Source organism: Castor canadensis, chromosome 12 (assembly GCF_047511655.1).
Source record: "Castor canadensis chromosome 12, mCasCan1.hap1v2, whole genome shotgun sequence".
In the NCBI taxonomy this organism is placed as follows: Eukaryota; Metazoa; Chordata; class Mammalia; order Rodentia; family Castoridae; genus Castor; species Castor canadensis.
Genome location: NC_133397.1, coordinates 79,697,246 through 79,714,139, shown reverse-complemented (window position 1 = coordinate 79,714,139; position 16,894 = coordinate 79,697,246). Strand labels below are relative to the sequence as shown.

General features: G+C 47.8%; 1 protein-coding gene across 4 annotated transcripts in view; it reads left to right on the top strand.

The window, feature by feature from the left end:
- Psd4 (pleckstrin and Sec7 domain containing 4) overlaps window positions 1–16,894 on the top strand; it is a 35,165-nt gene that overhangs the window by 4,708 nt on the left and 13,563 nt on the right. The window contains exons 2-6 of one of the 4 annotated variants that reach the window (XM_074050163.1): window positions 6,426–6,489; window positions 7,318–7,438; window positions 13,940–14,974; window positions 15,952–16,077; window positions 16,356–16,434. In XM_074050163.1, the coding sequence (XP_073906264.1) occupies window positions 14,039–14,974; window positions 15,952–16,077; window positions 16,356–16,434 (1,141 nt within the window). In that variant the 5' untranslated portion in view covers window positions 6,426–6,489; window positions 7,318–7,438; window positions 13,940–14,038. Of the gene's footprint in view, window positions 1–6,425; window positions 6,490–7,317; window positions 7,439–8,117; window positions 8,550–13,939; window positions 14,975–15,951; window positions 16,078–16,355; window positions 16,435–16,894 lie in introns of those variants that run through there. The other 3 variants (XM_074050164.1, XM_020158013.2, XM_074050162.1) reach the window with 3 other exon arrangements.

The window sequence follows — 16,894 nt, the reverse complement described above, 5'->3', positions numbered from 1 at the left end:
TTTGCAAGGATGGGCAGGAATGTATTAAACCTACTTGCAGCTAGTCTTTCACTTCTGTGACTATTTAAGCAAGAGAAACTCATGAATGTGGCTTTAAAGTTACATGTACTTGAATAGAGCCCCATGGCTCTATTAACTTGATGTAGCATCAACTTTTGTTCTTGCCAATTTAACAGATTTTAAAAAGTGTCATCACACTTAATAGTATTTCTTTCTGGTTAGTGGTATTAGGATTTCTATACATGTTTTAAGCTGTTTTCCTTTCTGTGTGCTATTCATACCCTTGGGGTTACTGTCAAAAGTACCTGAAATGAATGAACTTAAAGAAGAAAGATTATTTGGGCTCACAGTTTTGGAGGTTGCAGTTGAGATAGTCGGTTGGCTTGTGGCAAGGCAGCATAGAATATGTGGTAGAGCAAAGCTAATCACCTCATGGCTGGGATGAGAGAAAGAGAGAGAGAAAAGGAGAGAGAGATTGAGAGAGAGAGAGAGAGAGAGAGAAAGAGAGAGAGAGAGAGAGAATGAGAGATGGGGTAGGGGAGGGGAAAGGGCTTGGGTCCCATTATTCTGTTTGAGTGCACATGCCAATGACCTAAGACCACCCAATAGGCCTCACCTCTTAAACTGGGGCTAAGCCTTTAACACCTGAGACTTTGGGGACATTCCAGATCAAGGCTATAGCACTTGGCCTATGTTTTAAGTTGGATTTTGGCTCCATTTTTGAATTCAAGGTATCCTCTTGCATCCCTAGCCCCAGTGACTGCTTCCCATGTCTGTTACCCCCATACCCTTGTGTGCACTGGCCAGTTTGTGAGTGATAGGTTTATCCTTAGAGCTGGATGTATTTTAGATCAACACAGGATATTGATTTATATATGTATTGCATTGTGTTATAAATCATGACCCTTTTTTTTTTTTTTTTTGGCAGGGTTACCGGGGTTTACACTCAGGGTCGTGTGCTTGCTAGGCAAACTCTCTACCACTTGAGCCACTCCCCAGCCCTTTTTGCTTTAGTTATTTTTCAGATAGCTTTTTTCTCAAGCTTTTTGCCAAGGGCTGGCCTTGGACAGTGATCTTCCACCTGTGTAGCTGGGATTACAGATGTGTGCTACCTTGTCTTGCTTGTTTGTTGAGATGGATCTTGATAACTTTTTGCCTAGATTGGCCTCAAATAGAGATCCTGATAGAGATCAGGGCCTCCTGAGTTGCTGAGATTCCAGGTGTGATCTACCACACCAGGTCATAGGTTATGACCTTTTTCTTGATTGTTAAAGCTATTGCTAGTTTTCCTTAAAGATCTGTCTGATTACTAGGTACATACTTGGCTTCTACTTCTGTGACAGTTGATATTTTTTGAGATGGGATCTTGCTATATATCCCAAGCTCACTATGTAGCCCAGGTTGGCTTCAAACACGAAATCCTCTTGCCTCAACCTCCTGAGTGTAGTTATTCTTATTAGATTGGTCTTGAATGCCAAATGGAGAAGTGGCATTATGTGGGGATCCTGAGGATTGGATGGATGGAAAGAAGAATGGGAAGGGAACTGAGCTGACCAAGAGAACAGAATGCGGCATGTACCAGGATCTTTAGGGAGGGATCAGTGGACTGCTGGGGCCACAGCTCATAATGGGGAGGGGGAGGTGGTCATATGGGAGGAGGAGGGAGAGATCTCCAGGGCCAGGATTAGATTTCTCTAAATCAGCAGGACAGAGGAAATGTGAGGAGATGGGAGTGGGGGTGTAGGGTGTCTAGTCAGTGAAGATTTTCCAGGCAGGAGTGATTTCTGGGTTCTAGAGAAGTTCGGTGAACTGAGGACGTGAACTCTGAGAGGCAGGGAGCTTGTGCTTGTAGTTCTCCGGAGGAGACAGGAGGGGGCTTTGCGTGAGGGTGGAGCAGTGGGACCTGAAAAGGTGGAAGCTGCAGGACTGCCCCCTCCCTCCCTCTGTATGAGGGAGAGGGCGAAGGCTGGCAGATGTGAAGCAGTCACTAGACAGGACCTGGGAAGGGCAGGCCTGGGTTTGGGGTAGAGAGGGTGCCCATGGGCACATGGGCAGACTGCTAGGTCTGAAATCCCTCTAGAGGGCTCTCGTTGGTAATAAGGATTCTGGGCTGGGGAGGGGTTTGTGAATCTTGAGGGAGCTGTTGGAAAGTGAATGTGTGGGAGTGGAATCACCCTGAAAGAGGGTGAAGGGCCAAAAGAGGCTCAGGAAGAACACAGCCCCGAGGCAGGTGCGCAAGGAGAAGTGGAAGGACAGGCTGGGCCAGTGAGGAGGCCTGGTGCACTTTTGAACACTGTCTCCTAGCTAATGAATTCAGCATCCTCTCAGCATGAACTTCACTGCTCTGGAACTTGGACAAGGGTGGGAAGTGGATTGTGTATGGCAAGGCCCAAAGAGTGAGCCCTGCCTTCCAGAAGGCTCTGTGTGTGGCCTTGGAGGATGCATAGACCTACCAAGGCAGATAAAAATAAATGTCCTTAGGATACCTGCAGGTGTGCAGGCTCAACCACCTGGACAGGAGCTCAGGAGGCCCAAGCACTGTTTTTGCTGGGTGCTCCCAGGGTAGGCTATCCCCTTTTCCCCTGAAGGTTTCCATGAATAAGCATGGATCTGCCTCTGCCTTTGCAGAGGGCTCTGGAAAGCTCAGGAATTTGTTGCTAAGGGCAGAGTTAGCAACAATATGTGATCTTTTGGGTGGCCCAAGAAATGCCTTGCTCTGAGTTGTCTTCCTTCTTTACCTTGTCAAATATACCTGTTCTGTTTTATAACACCATGCCTTGCTTTCCAGATAGTCATACACACCTAGATATCTATTCAGTGATTAATGGCTGATCAAGGCCAATGAATGAGGAAGACATTCTGTTCTTTCTCCAAAGAGACAAGTGCCGGAAATGACAGAGATGTCTGCTCATTTCCCTATCCCTGTCATGATTTTTGGTACAAGAATTTTTCACCTGTAATATTATTTATTTAATGTTTTTCTTTGAATACTTATACTTAAAATATAGCATAAAGCAGTTATCTATTTTACATGTTATCCTAAGTAATAACATCTGTGAGAACAAAGGTTTGCTGTGCCAGCTCTATTTTTTGTAATATATACTCAGATCAATACTTAACTGTTAAAAATGTTCATTATGTGTGTTCCATACCCACTTAGACAAACATAGCCTTAGCTCTGTGGATTCAGGGAGGAGGTAAACTTGGGGCAGGTGCTTCTTTCCCTACCCTACAAGGAGGAGAAACCCCTTTTACTCTACCCTTTTAGATTTATTTAGTGATGAACCTGAAAATTAAACTGACAAATGACAGATTAACAGGAATAGCTGTCTTGTTAAGTGGTTAAAGTTAAAGACATATACTTAGTAGGAGAGAGAGTAGGGTCAGAAGAAGGCTTCTGTGGGAGAGGCAGGTGGATTTTTGGAGAACAAATGAGAAACTTTGTGATAATGTCTGTGTGCATAGGTGTGGGTGATTTTGCTCTCATCCACCAGGGGGTGGGGTTCATTTCTGTTCTCCCTTTGGGAAGGATGCTCCCTGAAGAAGAGATTATGGTAGCCTTTTTTCCTCAGAAGTTGCTGCCTTTAGTCACATAAAAGAATTTCCAAGAAGACTTCATTCTATATCTGCTCAATCTCAAATGTCTTTACCTTAAAATGATTTTATACCATCTCAGGTTCCATGATGGTCCCCACATCTGCATCAGAGAGGTCACACTGGCAGCCTCTTGAGAGATGATGACAATTAAAGGTCAAGAATGATAAACATGGGGGTGGGGGATGTATCTCAAAGGTAAAGCACTTGCCTAGTGTGTGCCAGACTCTGGGTTCCATCCCCAGCACACCCCCCACCTACCCCACCCCCACCAAAATAAAACAAAGCAAAGCAAACAAACAAACAAAAAACCCCAAACAAACCTGTGAGACATTCTCAAGCCCTCACCACTATTCCACTATAATTCTCAGCCTCCACCAGCAATGAGAGACAAAATTTGTAAAAGAATCTCTCCGTATTTAAACTGAGCTGAGATATTTCATCATGATTGAGTCAAAAAAACTCACTTTATAAATCCTTTATTATTTCTGTTGATGATAAACATAATATATATTTATTTTAAAAAATTAGGTATATACCAAACATGCATAAAAGAAATTAAAATCATGTATGCAATTGCTGTGTAATACTTATCATTGTTTTATTATATAATATACAAACAAGTTTTCAAAAGCCTTATATTATACTGAATATATAAAGTTTTCTTAATAATATGCTATGAGCATCTTTCAACTTCCTTAAATACTTTTCAAAACAAGATCATTACAGATTGCCTGGGTTCACCATATGGCTACATGTCTATACCATCATTTATTTATCCAATTCCTTCTTGTGGATAGTGAGCATTTTCGCTAGTGTAAGTAATGGCGGGTACATGTGCTTTAGCAGATGTTTTGTGGATGCCTTCTGGTGCCAATGGGATGGGAGATAGATAGTGAGTAACTCTGGATCCTGACTCACTACCACATGAGGGAGGGATCTATGGCAAGTGGCTGCAGGGAAAAGTGCTCATCTTAAAAACTCCCAGCTTTGGGAGAGAGTCTAGGACAGGAGGCCTGGGAGAGAAAGGCAGAGGCAGAGGAGAGCCCAGGCATCTGTCTATAGACACAGAAGGTCTTTCATTTGGGCACAGGCAGGATAGAAACAGCTTCCAAGCTGCCAGGCTAACTGCCATACCTACCTTGGGATTGGTAACAAGTGCAGAGATAGACATTTGCTGTTTACTTTTTTGTTTGTTTGTTTTGCAGTACTAGGGATGGGACCCAGGGCTTTGTGCATGCTAGGAAAGTAAATGCTCTACCACTGAGCTACCTCCCCAGCCCTGTCATTTTCTTTTGTAATCACTTCCTGTCTTGTCCAGGAAACTGAGGGAAGCATTGATACCCACATATGTGTTGAGAGGTGGCAGTGGAGTTACTATGGACTCTTTACCATTCCTCTTTGTCCTGCCTGGGAGAGGCAGCTCCCTTCCATCCTAACACATAGACATTGGGGAGGGGGCCTTTGGCCCCTGCTATGTGTCCAGTCATTGGAAGCCCTTGCCCTGCTCTACTTCCAACTCTCTGCTCTGACCCTGGGAAGCCATTGTCAGGCTGGATGGTGAGATGGTAAACAACTAACTTGGCAGACGGATGTCTGGGGAAGCAGGTGTCCTCCTGTCTGTCCTTCCTAAGGGCCCTGGCTTTCGGAGGTCACAGAGCAGGCAGAGAATAGGACCTTTTCTGGAGAAAAAGTACATGGTTGCCGTACTTCCAGGCTTCCCCCTAAAGGAGATAACTTTTATGGGGACAAATTCAAGGGCATGGGAGGCCTCAGACCTCTCCTGTCACTTCACTGGGTTGCTAGTGCCCCTGGAAGTTCAGTAAGTAAGCTCCATCAACTCTTGTGTTCTAATGAGGTTAGGTTGGGAGAAGAGTCTTCAGGCTTAGACTGCGTTAGCTCCAAGTCTTCAGGCAGTTCTTTTATCTGCAGTATGTGGGTGGTACTGCACTAGAGCTGGAGTGTATTTGTTGGGGTCAGCAGTCCTAGGTTCAAGTCCCAACTTTGCCATTTACTTACGGCCTGAGTGAGCTCGAGTGACTGCTCTGACCCTCTCTTTCCTCATCTGTCTGAAGCATGGGGATAATAATATTCCCTACCCCACCACCTGGTCCCTAGGAGACTGCCTCAGTAAATGTCAGCTTGCAGGAGGCCTCAGGAATGGGTGTTGCCACTTCTGTCCTCTCTCCCTCTGCCTCTTAGGAGGCTCCTTTCCCAGGTACTAGCCCCTTCTCCGACTCTGTTGCTCAAGTGTGAGATGCCATCTCACCACCACCTATACTGTGCCACTTCCTCTGCCTGAAAACAGGAAGAAGCTTACCTTGAGGAAGCAGGAGGGGCCTTCTGGCCTCGCTGCTTGCCCTGGGCTGTGTGGGCCATGGGCTGCCTTCTGATGGTGAGGCCAGGAAGCTGTGTATCCTCGGGGCTGTGGGGAAGGGTGGTGGGCTGGGGGGGACCCTAGGAGTGGGGGAAAAGGACACAGATCAAAGGTCACTGCTGGTGGGCTCTGAAGAGCTGGTGAGCCCCTGCACCCCCAAGAGCTAGAGGCCCTCCTGGCTTCTACCAAGGGATCCTCTACCAAGAGTTTTGTTTGTTGTAGTCTGAGGAAGGGGATGAAAGTTGAGGGAAGTAGAACTGAGGTGAGGGTGACAGGAGTCTGGGAGGTTCTTGAAATTTGATGTAAGAACTACTCATGCCCCATACCTCCAACACACATGCACTGCACTCACACACACACACACACACACACACACACACACACACACACACACGGCCTGTTGCCTGAAAGGAGAGGGAAAAGCAAGTTTATTTCCCATATTATTGTCTTGCAGTGATTGAAGAAGAGAAGATGAGCAACTTTAGTCACTCATTAAGTAGCTATGGGACAATTTTAAGGTAGGCACTTTGCTGTGAAGTAAATAAGCCAGTTCTTGCTGTTGATAAGTTCATGGTCCAAGGGAGGCTGTAGACTCATAAACAAGTGGAGGAGCCAGAGCCTGGGATTAGGGAAAGAGGCAGACTGCCTGACCAGTGCCATTCCAGCTTCAGGGAGTTGAGCATGCTGTGGGTCACTGGGAGGTTGAACCGGAGGGGGCAGAGCCTGGAGTCAAGGAGAGGACTCTCCTCACTTCCTGGCCACCTGGCTTCTGCTTCTATCCTGCCCTCCCAACCTTGCTTGTCTGTAGCCTCTGCATGTTCAATGATGGATCACTTTCACTTTTTATTTTCTTTGACTTTCCAGTAGCCTTCAACAAAGCCGACTACTTCCTCCTTTAGAAGTAACCTCCTCTCATCTTGGGTGATAACACTCTGTCCTGTTTCTCTCACCTTCTTGACAGACCCTTATCAGTTTCCTCGGCTGACTTCTCTCCTCCCACCATCCCTGCCTCAGACCACCTCTCTGCTGGTGCTTGTGAGCTCCAGGTGAGCTTTTTAGTTGCCTACTTGCATACCTCACATATAGATAAACCTAACATTTAAAACCCCAAACCCTTGATTTCCTCTCCTAAGCTTTCTCTCTCCAACTCTTTTCTACTTCAGCAAATGCCATTGTTACTGTCTAGTTGCTCAAGCCTGAAGTTGCCCGTGACTTCTCTGCCATCTGACTAAACAGCAAGTCTTCGCAGTTGTCCCCAATATATAGTTCCGAGACCTAGACCTGCCCTTCTCTGTCATTACCGCCCTTATCTGGGCCCATGTTCTCCCTCACCTGTACTTCCACAGAGTGCCTGACTCCTTGCCTTGTGCTCACGGGAAGAAGAGGAGGCTATATAGGCTGGAAGCAGAGAATTTCATGTCCTGAGCACCCAGAGTATGGTGGAGAAAAGGGTTATGTGGACTCCAGGTAGGCCTGTCCCTATGGACTCTTGTGCTGTAGAGGGGTGAGGATGGTCTGAGCTACAGCCAGGCCCTCTCAAGTGTGGGCCAGGTAGCCTGGGTTTGATGGCACTACTTTATGGACACGCCAGTGAAGGAGGATCCTGGGCAGATTGGTGAGTTTATAAAGACTAGAGCTCAGGCTGGGGTTGGGTCTTTGGACACTCAGCAGAGAAATTGGTGGTAGTTGAGGCTGGGAAAGTAGGATGTATAGAAAGAGCAGAGAGTGGTATAGTCCACTCGTGGACACCCACAGCCTGTATCCTGAGAACTTAGGTTGTAGACTCAGCCATGGGGAATGGATGAGAGTCACTTCATGCGCTCAGAGGCTCTGAGTTTGAATCTTACTTTGTGACTTTCCAGTTGTGGGACCCTGAGCAGCAGTTTAGCCTCTCTGAACCTGTCTCCAGGTCTGGATCTATATAATGGGCAAAGTAATGCTTCAGAACGTAGGTGTGAGAACTAGTTTGGGAGCTATTGGAGGATACTTTGTAATGAGAAGGCAGTTATTATCAGGTGTCATTATTATTGGTGACATGAGATGTAGCCATACAAAAATTGAAATGACATACACTGAAAACAGGAATAAAAAGTTTTCTGACTTGGAACTGTCCTGTCCCTCCTGTCTCCCACTGGGTGTCTGGCAGGGAACTGAGCTAGGGCAGAACCAAGGGAGGAAGGAGGAGGGGCCTGTCACAGTCCTGGCTTTGGCACCTTCCCCTTTTTCTCTCCCAGGTTCCTCCATAGTGGGAGAAGACCAGTTCATTCCAGGGAAGGTTCTTTGTGGGCCCAGTGCTGTAGGTTATGGGCCTCCAGGGAGTTGGGGAGTAGGGAAGGAGGCTGGGCAGTGTTGGAGCTGAGAGTGGAGGTTTTGTCTTGTGGGCAGGAAGTGTGAGGTGCTGAGCGACTCTGAGGCCTGGGGAGCCCTGGGGAGCAGGAGGGGTGTGTGTCACTGTGGTAAGGGGAGCGGAAGTCGGAAGCTCTAGCTACCACATTTGCAGGGCAGACGACCGAGCAGCAGGAAGTGCCCCTGGAGCTGGGGAGCCCACGACAGCTCCCCAATCCTGGGTCCTTTGGAGGTGAGTCAGGTGGTTCTGCCTCGAGTGGGGCTGGTGGGAACCTGGGGGAGCCACGTATGGGCCCTTGTGGCAGGGAATCAGGACAGGTGGACAGGAAGGAGTTGTGGGCCTTGGACCTTGTGCACCTAATGCCTGTGTACCTAGTATGAGCTTGGCCTCCTTACATCCCTGCTTTCCTTTCTCTTCTGTCTATGTATGCTGCTTCTCCCTCAGCCTATCCCCTCTCCATCTGACCTTTCTCTGATGCTTTACTTATCTCCCGATCCTATGCCAGATCTCCTAGAGGTCTGCTGTAGTGAAGGGTGAAGGGCCAAGGAAGCTCTTCGTAAAGTCCTGGTGACAGCTGTGGCTGAGGCCCTCAGAATGTCTTGACCCTAGACCATGGAGGGAGGGAGTCTCAGCAGATTTGGGACTGGGGAAGCTCTACAGGAGTGGAGACTCAGCCTCTGCCATTAGGGGGATCCCAGCTGCATCTTGTACTCCCGGCCCCACCCAGAGAGGCTGGGGTTAGAAGTAGGGGGATCCTCCCTGCATATTTAGCTCTGGTTTGGGACTGGTATCCTGATGTGCAAGAAGAACCAAGTCCTTCTCAAAGTGTCTTTGTTTGAAATCTTATAAGACCCATTAATGATAGTTGTTACCCCAATGGTAAAGGGAGTCTTATGGAGGAAGGCCCTAGCTACTTGCTTCCTTATTCTAGGGCTGAGATCCCACTGTTTGTGTCACTCCTCTGTTCAAAGGCTGGGAGCTGTCATCAGCTACTTATAAATACCCCTCATGACCATTGGACCTTATCCAGACTTGAAATTACTGGCTCCAGCCTCACATTACTTCCTCCTTCCATGGATAAGCAACCACCTAGAATGGGTACTAGAACCTAGCTGCTGGGGTAAGAGAACAGAGAGAGGAGAGGACCAGTCTGAGCCTCCCTAGGGGTCCTTGACCTTCTCAGGCCGCAGCTGCTGTTCTGGGGCTCTTTGGTGCATGTCACTATACTTCATCTTCATCCCTACCCTCTCTGCTCCCTTCCTAAATCCCAGGTTCTCTCTTCTCTCTTCTCTCTCTCTCTCTCTCTCTCTCTCTCTCTCTCTCTCTCTCTCTCTCTCTCTCTCTCTCTCTCTCTCTCTCCACATTTGCATGAAGACTCCTTCCGGAACAGGATGTGGGGCCTCCCCTAGTCAGTTTACACAGTGCTTTGGGCCCAGGCTTGGGCAGGGGGATCTGTCATGCAACTAAGACCAGCGAATTCTACTCATAGCTCCTTCACCCACGGATGAGTGTCTAATCCAGCAGCTAGATTGAGCTGCACAGACAGGACAACTAACCTACATCCCTTGACAGTCAGGAGCCTTCAAGCTTTTTCCACAGGAAGGAAAATACTGCCAGGGTAAAAGGAAGCTGAGTCTGAAAACTTAAAGGGGGAGAGAGATGGAGAGACACAAAACTCCAGACAGAAGGCTCAAGGCTGACTCCTTCAGGGGGCTGAGAGCTGAGGATGTGGGGACCCTGCTGAGCCTGACCAGGAAGGTTGTTGGTGTGTTCATTTTTGTTTATGTTGGCTTCTCTGACTGAATGGCAGAGTAACAAAGTTAAACTGAGCAAGACATGGTACTTCTTAAGTACTTCCCAAGGGGCAGGCCCAACATCAGCACTTAGACCCATTTCCATTTTATAGCAAACCTGCATGGTAGCTTCCCCTATTTTACAGAGATGGAACCAGGTGAAGTTTTCTGATCAGTCATAAGGCTGGTCAGTTGTAGAGTTAGGATGTGAGTCTAGTCTGTGAGCCTTAGCATCAGCATTCTTCACCATTACCCTGAAGTGGGCACCCAGGGTTATCACCCTTCCTTCTCCGGACAGGCTTGACATACCCTCTCCTGTGCTTGGCCTACCATTCTTCAGCTATAGTACAAAGCTGTATCCCCAAGCCAAGGTAAAAAGCAAATCCATTGTGAGAAAGTAGAATCAGGTTGTCCCCTGTAATCACTGCCTTGAAGCTTGGAGGTGGACTGGGTTAGGAGGAGCTTGGTCTTCCCCATCCCCATCCTGTGTCCTTTGCTCCCACCAGCTGGATGCACAATTTAGTCCCTGAATTATTCCTTATGAGATACATTACCCAGGAAAATTCTGAATGTATTACCTAAGACATGGGCTCTGCTTCTCCCATTCCTGACCTGTCTCTGTTGGAGAGATTCCATCCTTTCTCCAGGAAACAAAGTCTGGACACCCAAGTGACTGATAGGACAGCTGTGATGACCATCAGAAGTGGTCACATTCTTTGGGTCATCCCACTTTTGCATTCAGAGAGGAGCAATTTTAAAATATAGAATGGAAGGAACATACGTCTCTTTATGGACTTTATGAGAGTCTGAAGGAAATGGATTTGTGGATGGGAAGAAACCCACAATGGATTCAGATTCCTATTACCTCACTTACTAGCTGAGGTACCTGTGCAAATTTCTGAAACTCTCTGAACCTTAGCTTCCTTCTTAGTAAGAAGGGGTTGTTGCTTTTCTCATTTGTGGAATGGCTGGCAAGACGGATGAGCTCATACCTTTAAAGATGGATAACTGGCATGCTTGTAGGGGATTGATAACATTGTTTATACCTTCCCCATGGCTATGGGTTTCTGGATAAAGGCCAGAATGGCCAGTTAAATTTGATTTTTTTTTATAACCAGGGAATAAGTTGTTAGTGTAAGCATGTCTCAGATATTGGGAGTTCCTTTTTTTTTTCAGGTGCTGGGGATCAACCAGGGTCTTTCTCATGGTAGGCAAGCGCTCTGCTACTGAGCTACGTTCCCCGGCCCCTAATACGTGTATTTGCAATATTTGATAACCCTACCATAAAGGTGTGCTCCATCCATATGGCATGGTCTTTGTGGAACTGGGCCTACCTCCCACCAGGCTCTGGAACCCTAGGTAGCTCACAAGTTGTCTTGAACTTCCCAAGTCAACACTCAAACCTTTAATGTTTTGATCCAGTCTAACTGGATATGCCCTCCTCTTCCCCTGAACTTTGTGGGTGGGAGTGGGGATAATTCACTTACATGAAGTACTGAGACACAGCAGTGAACAGGAAACACTGAGAACCTGCCTATTTGATGCTTATTTTCAGGCAAGGAGAACTATGTGAGTAAACACTAGGAATCACACACTGGGGTCAGAGAAGGATGGAATGTGGTCAAGGTTGAGTTTAATGTGTCTAGGCCCAGTCATACCATATACCTTGCTCTCACCCATCACACTGTAATCTTCCTCGTATGAGCTTCTCCTCCCATCACCAAGAGCCCCCCCACCATTTCTTAGCCCCTTTCCTCTCCATGTCCTTCAGACTTTGCAGGCCCCAGAGATCTGCTGTCTTCTCTCTGGTCTCTGGAATGCTGCTGCAGCTTTTCCCCTATGAAAAAAAATCCAGCAAGGAACACTGGTTTATTCTGGGAAGGTAAATTCAATACTCAGAGATGTCCATTGTAGCCATTAATATGTTGCTACATGACAGCTTTATGTACATATATGTAGGTTGGTATTTATAGGCATGTATTTACAAAGAGAGGCATGTGAGATTTCTCTGGTCTTACAAAAAAAAAAAATTCCAGGACACCCTTCTCACTGGCTGTCTCTGTTTTCATTTCCATTATCTGCATGTGGACTTATTCTGTCTAATGAGTGAGTTCTCTAGTAAGAGTGGGTGAGTTGATGTCATCTTGGAAAAATGCCCTGATGCCTGTGAACATGAGGCACACATTCAAATGCAATGTGTGGGGGTCAGGGATGAGGACAGGAGAAGGGACATACACAGGAAAGGAGCCAGGTGGGCATAGACAGAGTAGAGATTAACAGGGAGGCAGGTGGCAAGGGAGGGAGGCAGTAAGGTAGAGGTGGGGTTGCCCGTGTTTGAACACCTACGACCCAGTTGCTTCTCTCCTCCTTTTTTCTCTAGCCCCTAGGTGGAGTGCTCTTGCAAGTCACCCTGTGCCCTGTGGACTGGTTTCTGAGGGGGGTGCAGTAGTAGAGTGTTTCACCTTGCTCTCAGGCTTGTGGTTGGGGTAGGATAGTATGGTTTGTGACAGTGCTTCCTACATTAGCTTCCCATCACTATAACAAATATTTGAGATAATTAACTTAACGAAGAGAAAAATTTTATTTTGGCTCACAGTTTTGGAGCTTCTGGTCCATGACTGGCCCTGTTACCTTGAGCCTGTGGCAAGACATCATATTATGGTGGTAGCATATGGCAGAGCAAAACCACTACTCTCATGGCCAGGAAGCAAGAGAGAGAAGAGTAGGGTCTCACAATCCCTTTCAGTGGGTGCCTCAAGTGTCCTAAAGACCTCTCACTAGGCCCCATCTCTTAAAGTCTCCACCTCCAGCACTCTCTAGTATCACGTTGGAGACCCTGCCTATATGTGGGTCTTTGGGGGGACATTCCAGATCCCGAACTATAGCAGGTCCTGGGACTCACTCATCCCTTTCTGTTAGAAGTAAGACTGTCACAGGCCACTTATCCAGATTGCTGAGAGGATAGAAATGGGCAGCTGCATAGAGGGAGCAAAGTAGTAGCTATTGCTCCTCTGATTTAAGGGAGCAAGTCCTGTAAGTCCTCAATCTGGGGCTGTAGGTGTGTGGTAGTGAGGTGGAACCAAGAATGATGAATGGAGACCGAGTTAAAATAGCTGGAGAACAGTGATGGACAAGACCAGTTTCCTCCCCGTGCAGCAAGTGGTCTACTTAGCCACGGGACAGAAAAGCTGGAGCTTTGTCCTTCATGATGCAAAGACTGAGCTAGTGGAGAGCCCCTAACTACTTCTGCCTGGTCAAGTTGCACATCTGTGTGCAGCTTGCAAGCCTTGTGAGCTAGCCTTGTGAATGGTGCAGGCCAAAAAGTAGGAAACTTACACAGTGGAAATAGGGAGGCTATGGCCTTTCTGTCCTGCAAGACTTCTCCCTTCTCCTTGTCTCTAGTCTGTCTCTGTTTGGCCCTCCATATACTCTGGTTTGCATGCCATTTTGGCTTTCCACTGCCTTCACAATGCCCTGAGACATTTCCACCTTCTGTTCCTGCTACCAACCACCTCGATGTCTGCATTCTCCAATCCAGATTTCCAAGGGAGGGATTTGATTTGACCAGTTATTTTCACTGGCTAAGTCACATGTGATTCCTTCAGCTGACGGATGGTGGTCTTTGGGGCAGGGACTGGCTGGGTGTCAGTTTGAGCGTGTGGGGTCAGTTGGCATATCTGTACACTCTTCTTGGTGGGACTGTGAGGGCAGAGTCTCCTAGCAACCATCATAGCTGTGGCAGCACTCCAAACATGTATAGAACTTGGACATGTTCTTCAAGGGGCTGACAGGCCTTTTCTAACCTGTATTCACTTGGGGCATTTCCAGGGTAGTTGCCAAGTTGTGTCCCTGCTCAGTACTCTCCTTAATCTATGAAATGGAATTGTGAAAACGGACACCGTTTCCTGTGCAGCTTTTGTTCTGTGGATGATGGGTGACAACAGACTCTTGGACCACTCCCAACCAGTGGAACTTCTCAATATCTATTTGGGAGACAATCTGCAGCCCTATGCAGATGCATGCTCAAGGGAAACACATGGCCATCCAGACCCTCCTGAACCTTGTGGGGAACACACCTGGACCTTTGACCCTCCTGAATCCACCGAGAAGCCTGATGATCCTCATAGTAGCCCTGGTATGGAGCCTGCATGCCTGGGGAGCTGCTCTTCCCAGAGGGAGCCCAGGCAGACACCAGCATCATCAGGGTCTCTAGGGGACAGCCACCCTGTGAGGAGCCCACGGCAGAACCAGAACTCATCCACACAGGTGGTATTCTGGGCTGGCATCCTGCAGGCCCAGATGTGTGTCTTGGATCTGGAGGAGGAGCTAGAGAAGACTGAAGGGCTCAGGGCTGAGCTGAGGTGCTGTATTCCCACACCTGCTCCGGATTTCTCTGGCGATGGGTGCCTGAGCCCTAGCTTACCTGTAGAGGAGGATTCTGGGGATGACAGCAGTGGAGCTGAAGGGGAGAACCAGGTCTGGCCGAGGAGGGAAACTCCAGACTCCTCCCCAGAATGGGGTGCAGAGGAGGAGAGCCTGTTCTTTGATAACCCTCTCTTCTTGGAGAGCCCTTGCTCAGATACCAGTGCTGCTGGGGAGTGCTTTTCCTGGGGGTTTCCAGACTCCCCCACCAATGAAAGGACTGGATCTGACAACCTGCAGACCCTGGAGCCTGTACTCCCTGGAAGCACAGGGTCCTGGGAACCAGGAAGTGAGCCAGATACAGGGTGTGGCATGACTGATTCCAGTGGTTATACCACCCCTCCTGTGCCTTCCTACAAACCACACCCTTTCTGCTGGGCTTCAGGGGCTCCCACTGAGGGGACTTCCTCAGTATCTCCTCCTGGTCAGGAGGAAAGCGAGGTAAGTTTATTATAAGAAATCAGCCCAGGGATGTGCTCAGAACACTGCAGGGAGGGCCTTCCTCAGGAGCCACCAGGCCCAGAACTCTATTTTATGATGCTTTTGAGAGCTGGGGTATTACAACAGAAAATCTGGGTCAGGGTGGCCTTCACAATTATGGGAAATTTTATTGGTGCCATGATACCAACTGAATATGTTTATCAATGAAGTCCACAAACATCTCCCTCTCACCAACCCAGGGGACATGGCTAGATAGGTTTGGAGAACAAACAGCTCCTCCAATATCAGGACGTTGCAGTTCATTCTCAGATTCTTCCCTTCCCACCTCCAAGACATTCCCAACTGTAACAGGGCAGGGGCAGCCTAGGCTGACCTCTGCTCCTAACCAATATCTACTTTAGGAGTCCTGTTCTCTGTTTTCTTGAGAGATTTCAGTATTTTGTTACTTTTAACTCAACATCTTTCATTTTCCTCCTGTCCATTGTTAGATCAGGTCTTCAGGACAATGGCAAGAGATATTTGATATCAACCATGGATGGTGACAAGATATGTGAGACAATAGGGAGCACAGTTTTCCCAGGGAGTCCTGTGCTTTAGAGATAAGAGAACTCAAGATGGCAGAGCCAGGCTGTAACTTTCTAATCTTTCCATTCACAGAGGACAATGGAGATCAGAGGAGCTCCCAGTCCTCTAGAGGTGCATTCTCACAGGACCTTGCTCTAAGGCCCTAAATCCTCAGATGGAAGCCTGGGAGCTACATTGTTGAATCTGGAAGTTGTTTCTTGTTTTGGTAGAAACCATCAAGCCCAGTGCTAGGGGCCATCACCCTCCCAATAACACAGCACCCATCTTAGGGTGGGAGCTGCCCCAGGAAGGGCCATCTGAATAGGATGGGAGGCCTCATAGGATGTGGGAAAGGGCCTGGGAGAAATTTCCTTCTGGTTAAACCTCTTATTCACCCTTGTCTTCTCTCTCAGGCGTCTGTGGAAGACAAGCTTGGATCTGCCTCACCGGTAGTTCCCTGTGTGGACCAAACATTGAACCAGGAGACGGGAGACCTTGGATCTGACCTTAGTCCTGACACACATCCTATACAGCCTTGGGCAAGTCTCTTTCCTTCTGTGGGCCTCACCATCTCTGTTTGTGAAGGAGGAACATAAACTCACTGATTTCCAGGGCCCAGTACTAACACTTCCAGCATGTGGGTCTTCTCCACATCCAGGATGCCTCTTCAGAGCGATGCCCATATATTCTGAGTGGGAGGACAGCAAAGAGTGTGGAGCTTTCATATACTCCCAGCATTCTTCCTCTCCTTTCCTTCCCCTCTTTCCTACTTACCTCTCTGTCTCCAGGGCTTATAGACAGGTATGTGCCTTTACAGGTCCTACCCAACCCTGAGGGCTGGCAGGCAGGAGAGGGTCCTTCCTGGCCCCAGGAGCCGCTTATCTCCCAGGACAGAGGTAAGACCCAATATGGGAGTCTGGGAAATTGGGTGGGGAGTCTTCAGGATTCAGAGTAAAGACAAAAGCCAAGTGTCAGTGGCTGATGCTTGTAATCCTACCTACTTGGGAGGCTGAGATCAGGAGGATTTCAGTTCAAGGTCAGCCTGGGCAAAGAGTTCTCCAGATCCCATCTCCAAAATAACCAGAGCAAAGTGGACTTGGAGGTGTGTCTTAACAGTGGAGCACCTTCTTTGCAAGCATGAAGCCCTAAGCTCAAACCCTAGTCCCACCAAATAATAATAATAATAATAATAATAATAATAATGCACAGAGTAGAGACAAAGGTGGTTTTGGGGTTTGTTGTGTTGTATTGTGTTGGAGCCAGACAGACTTGGAATTAACCCTGTGACTTCATGAATAAAATGAGCTTCCAAATACCTACCGAGTAAGTGAAGGAATGTATAAAAGACCCAGCATT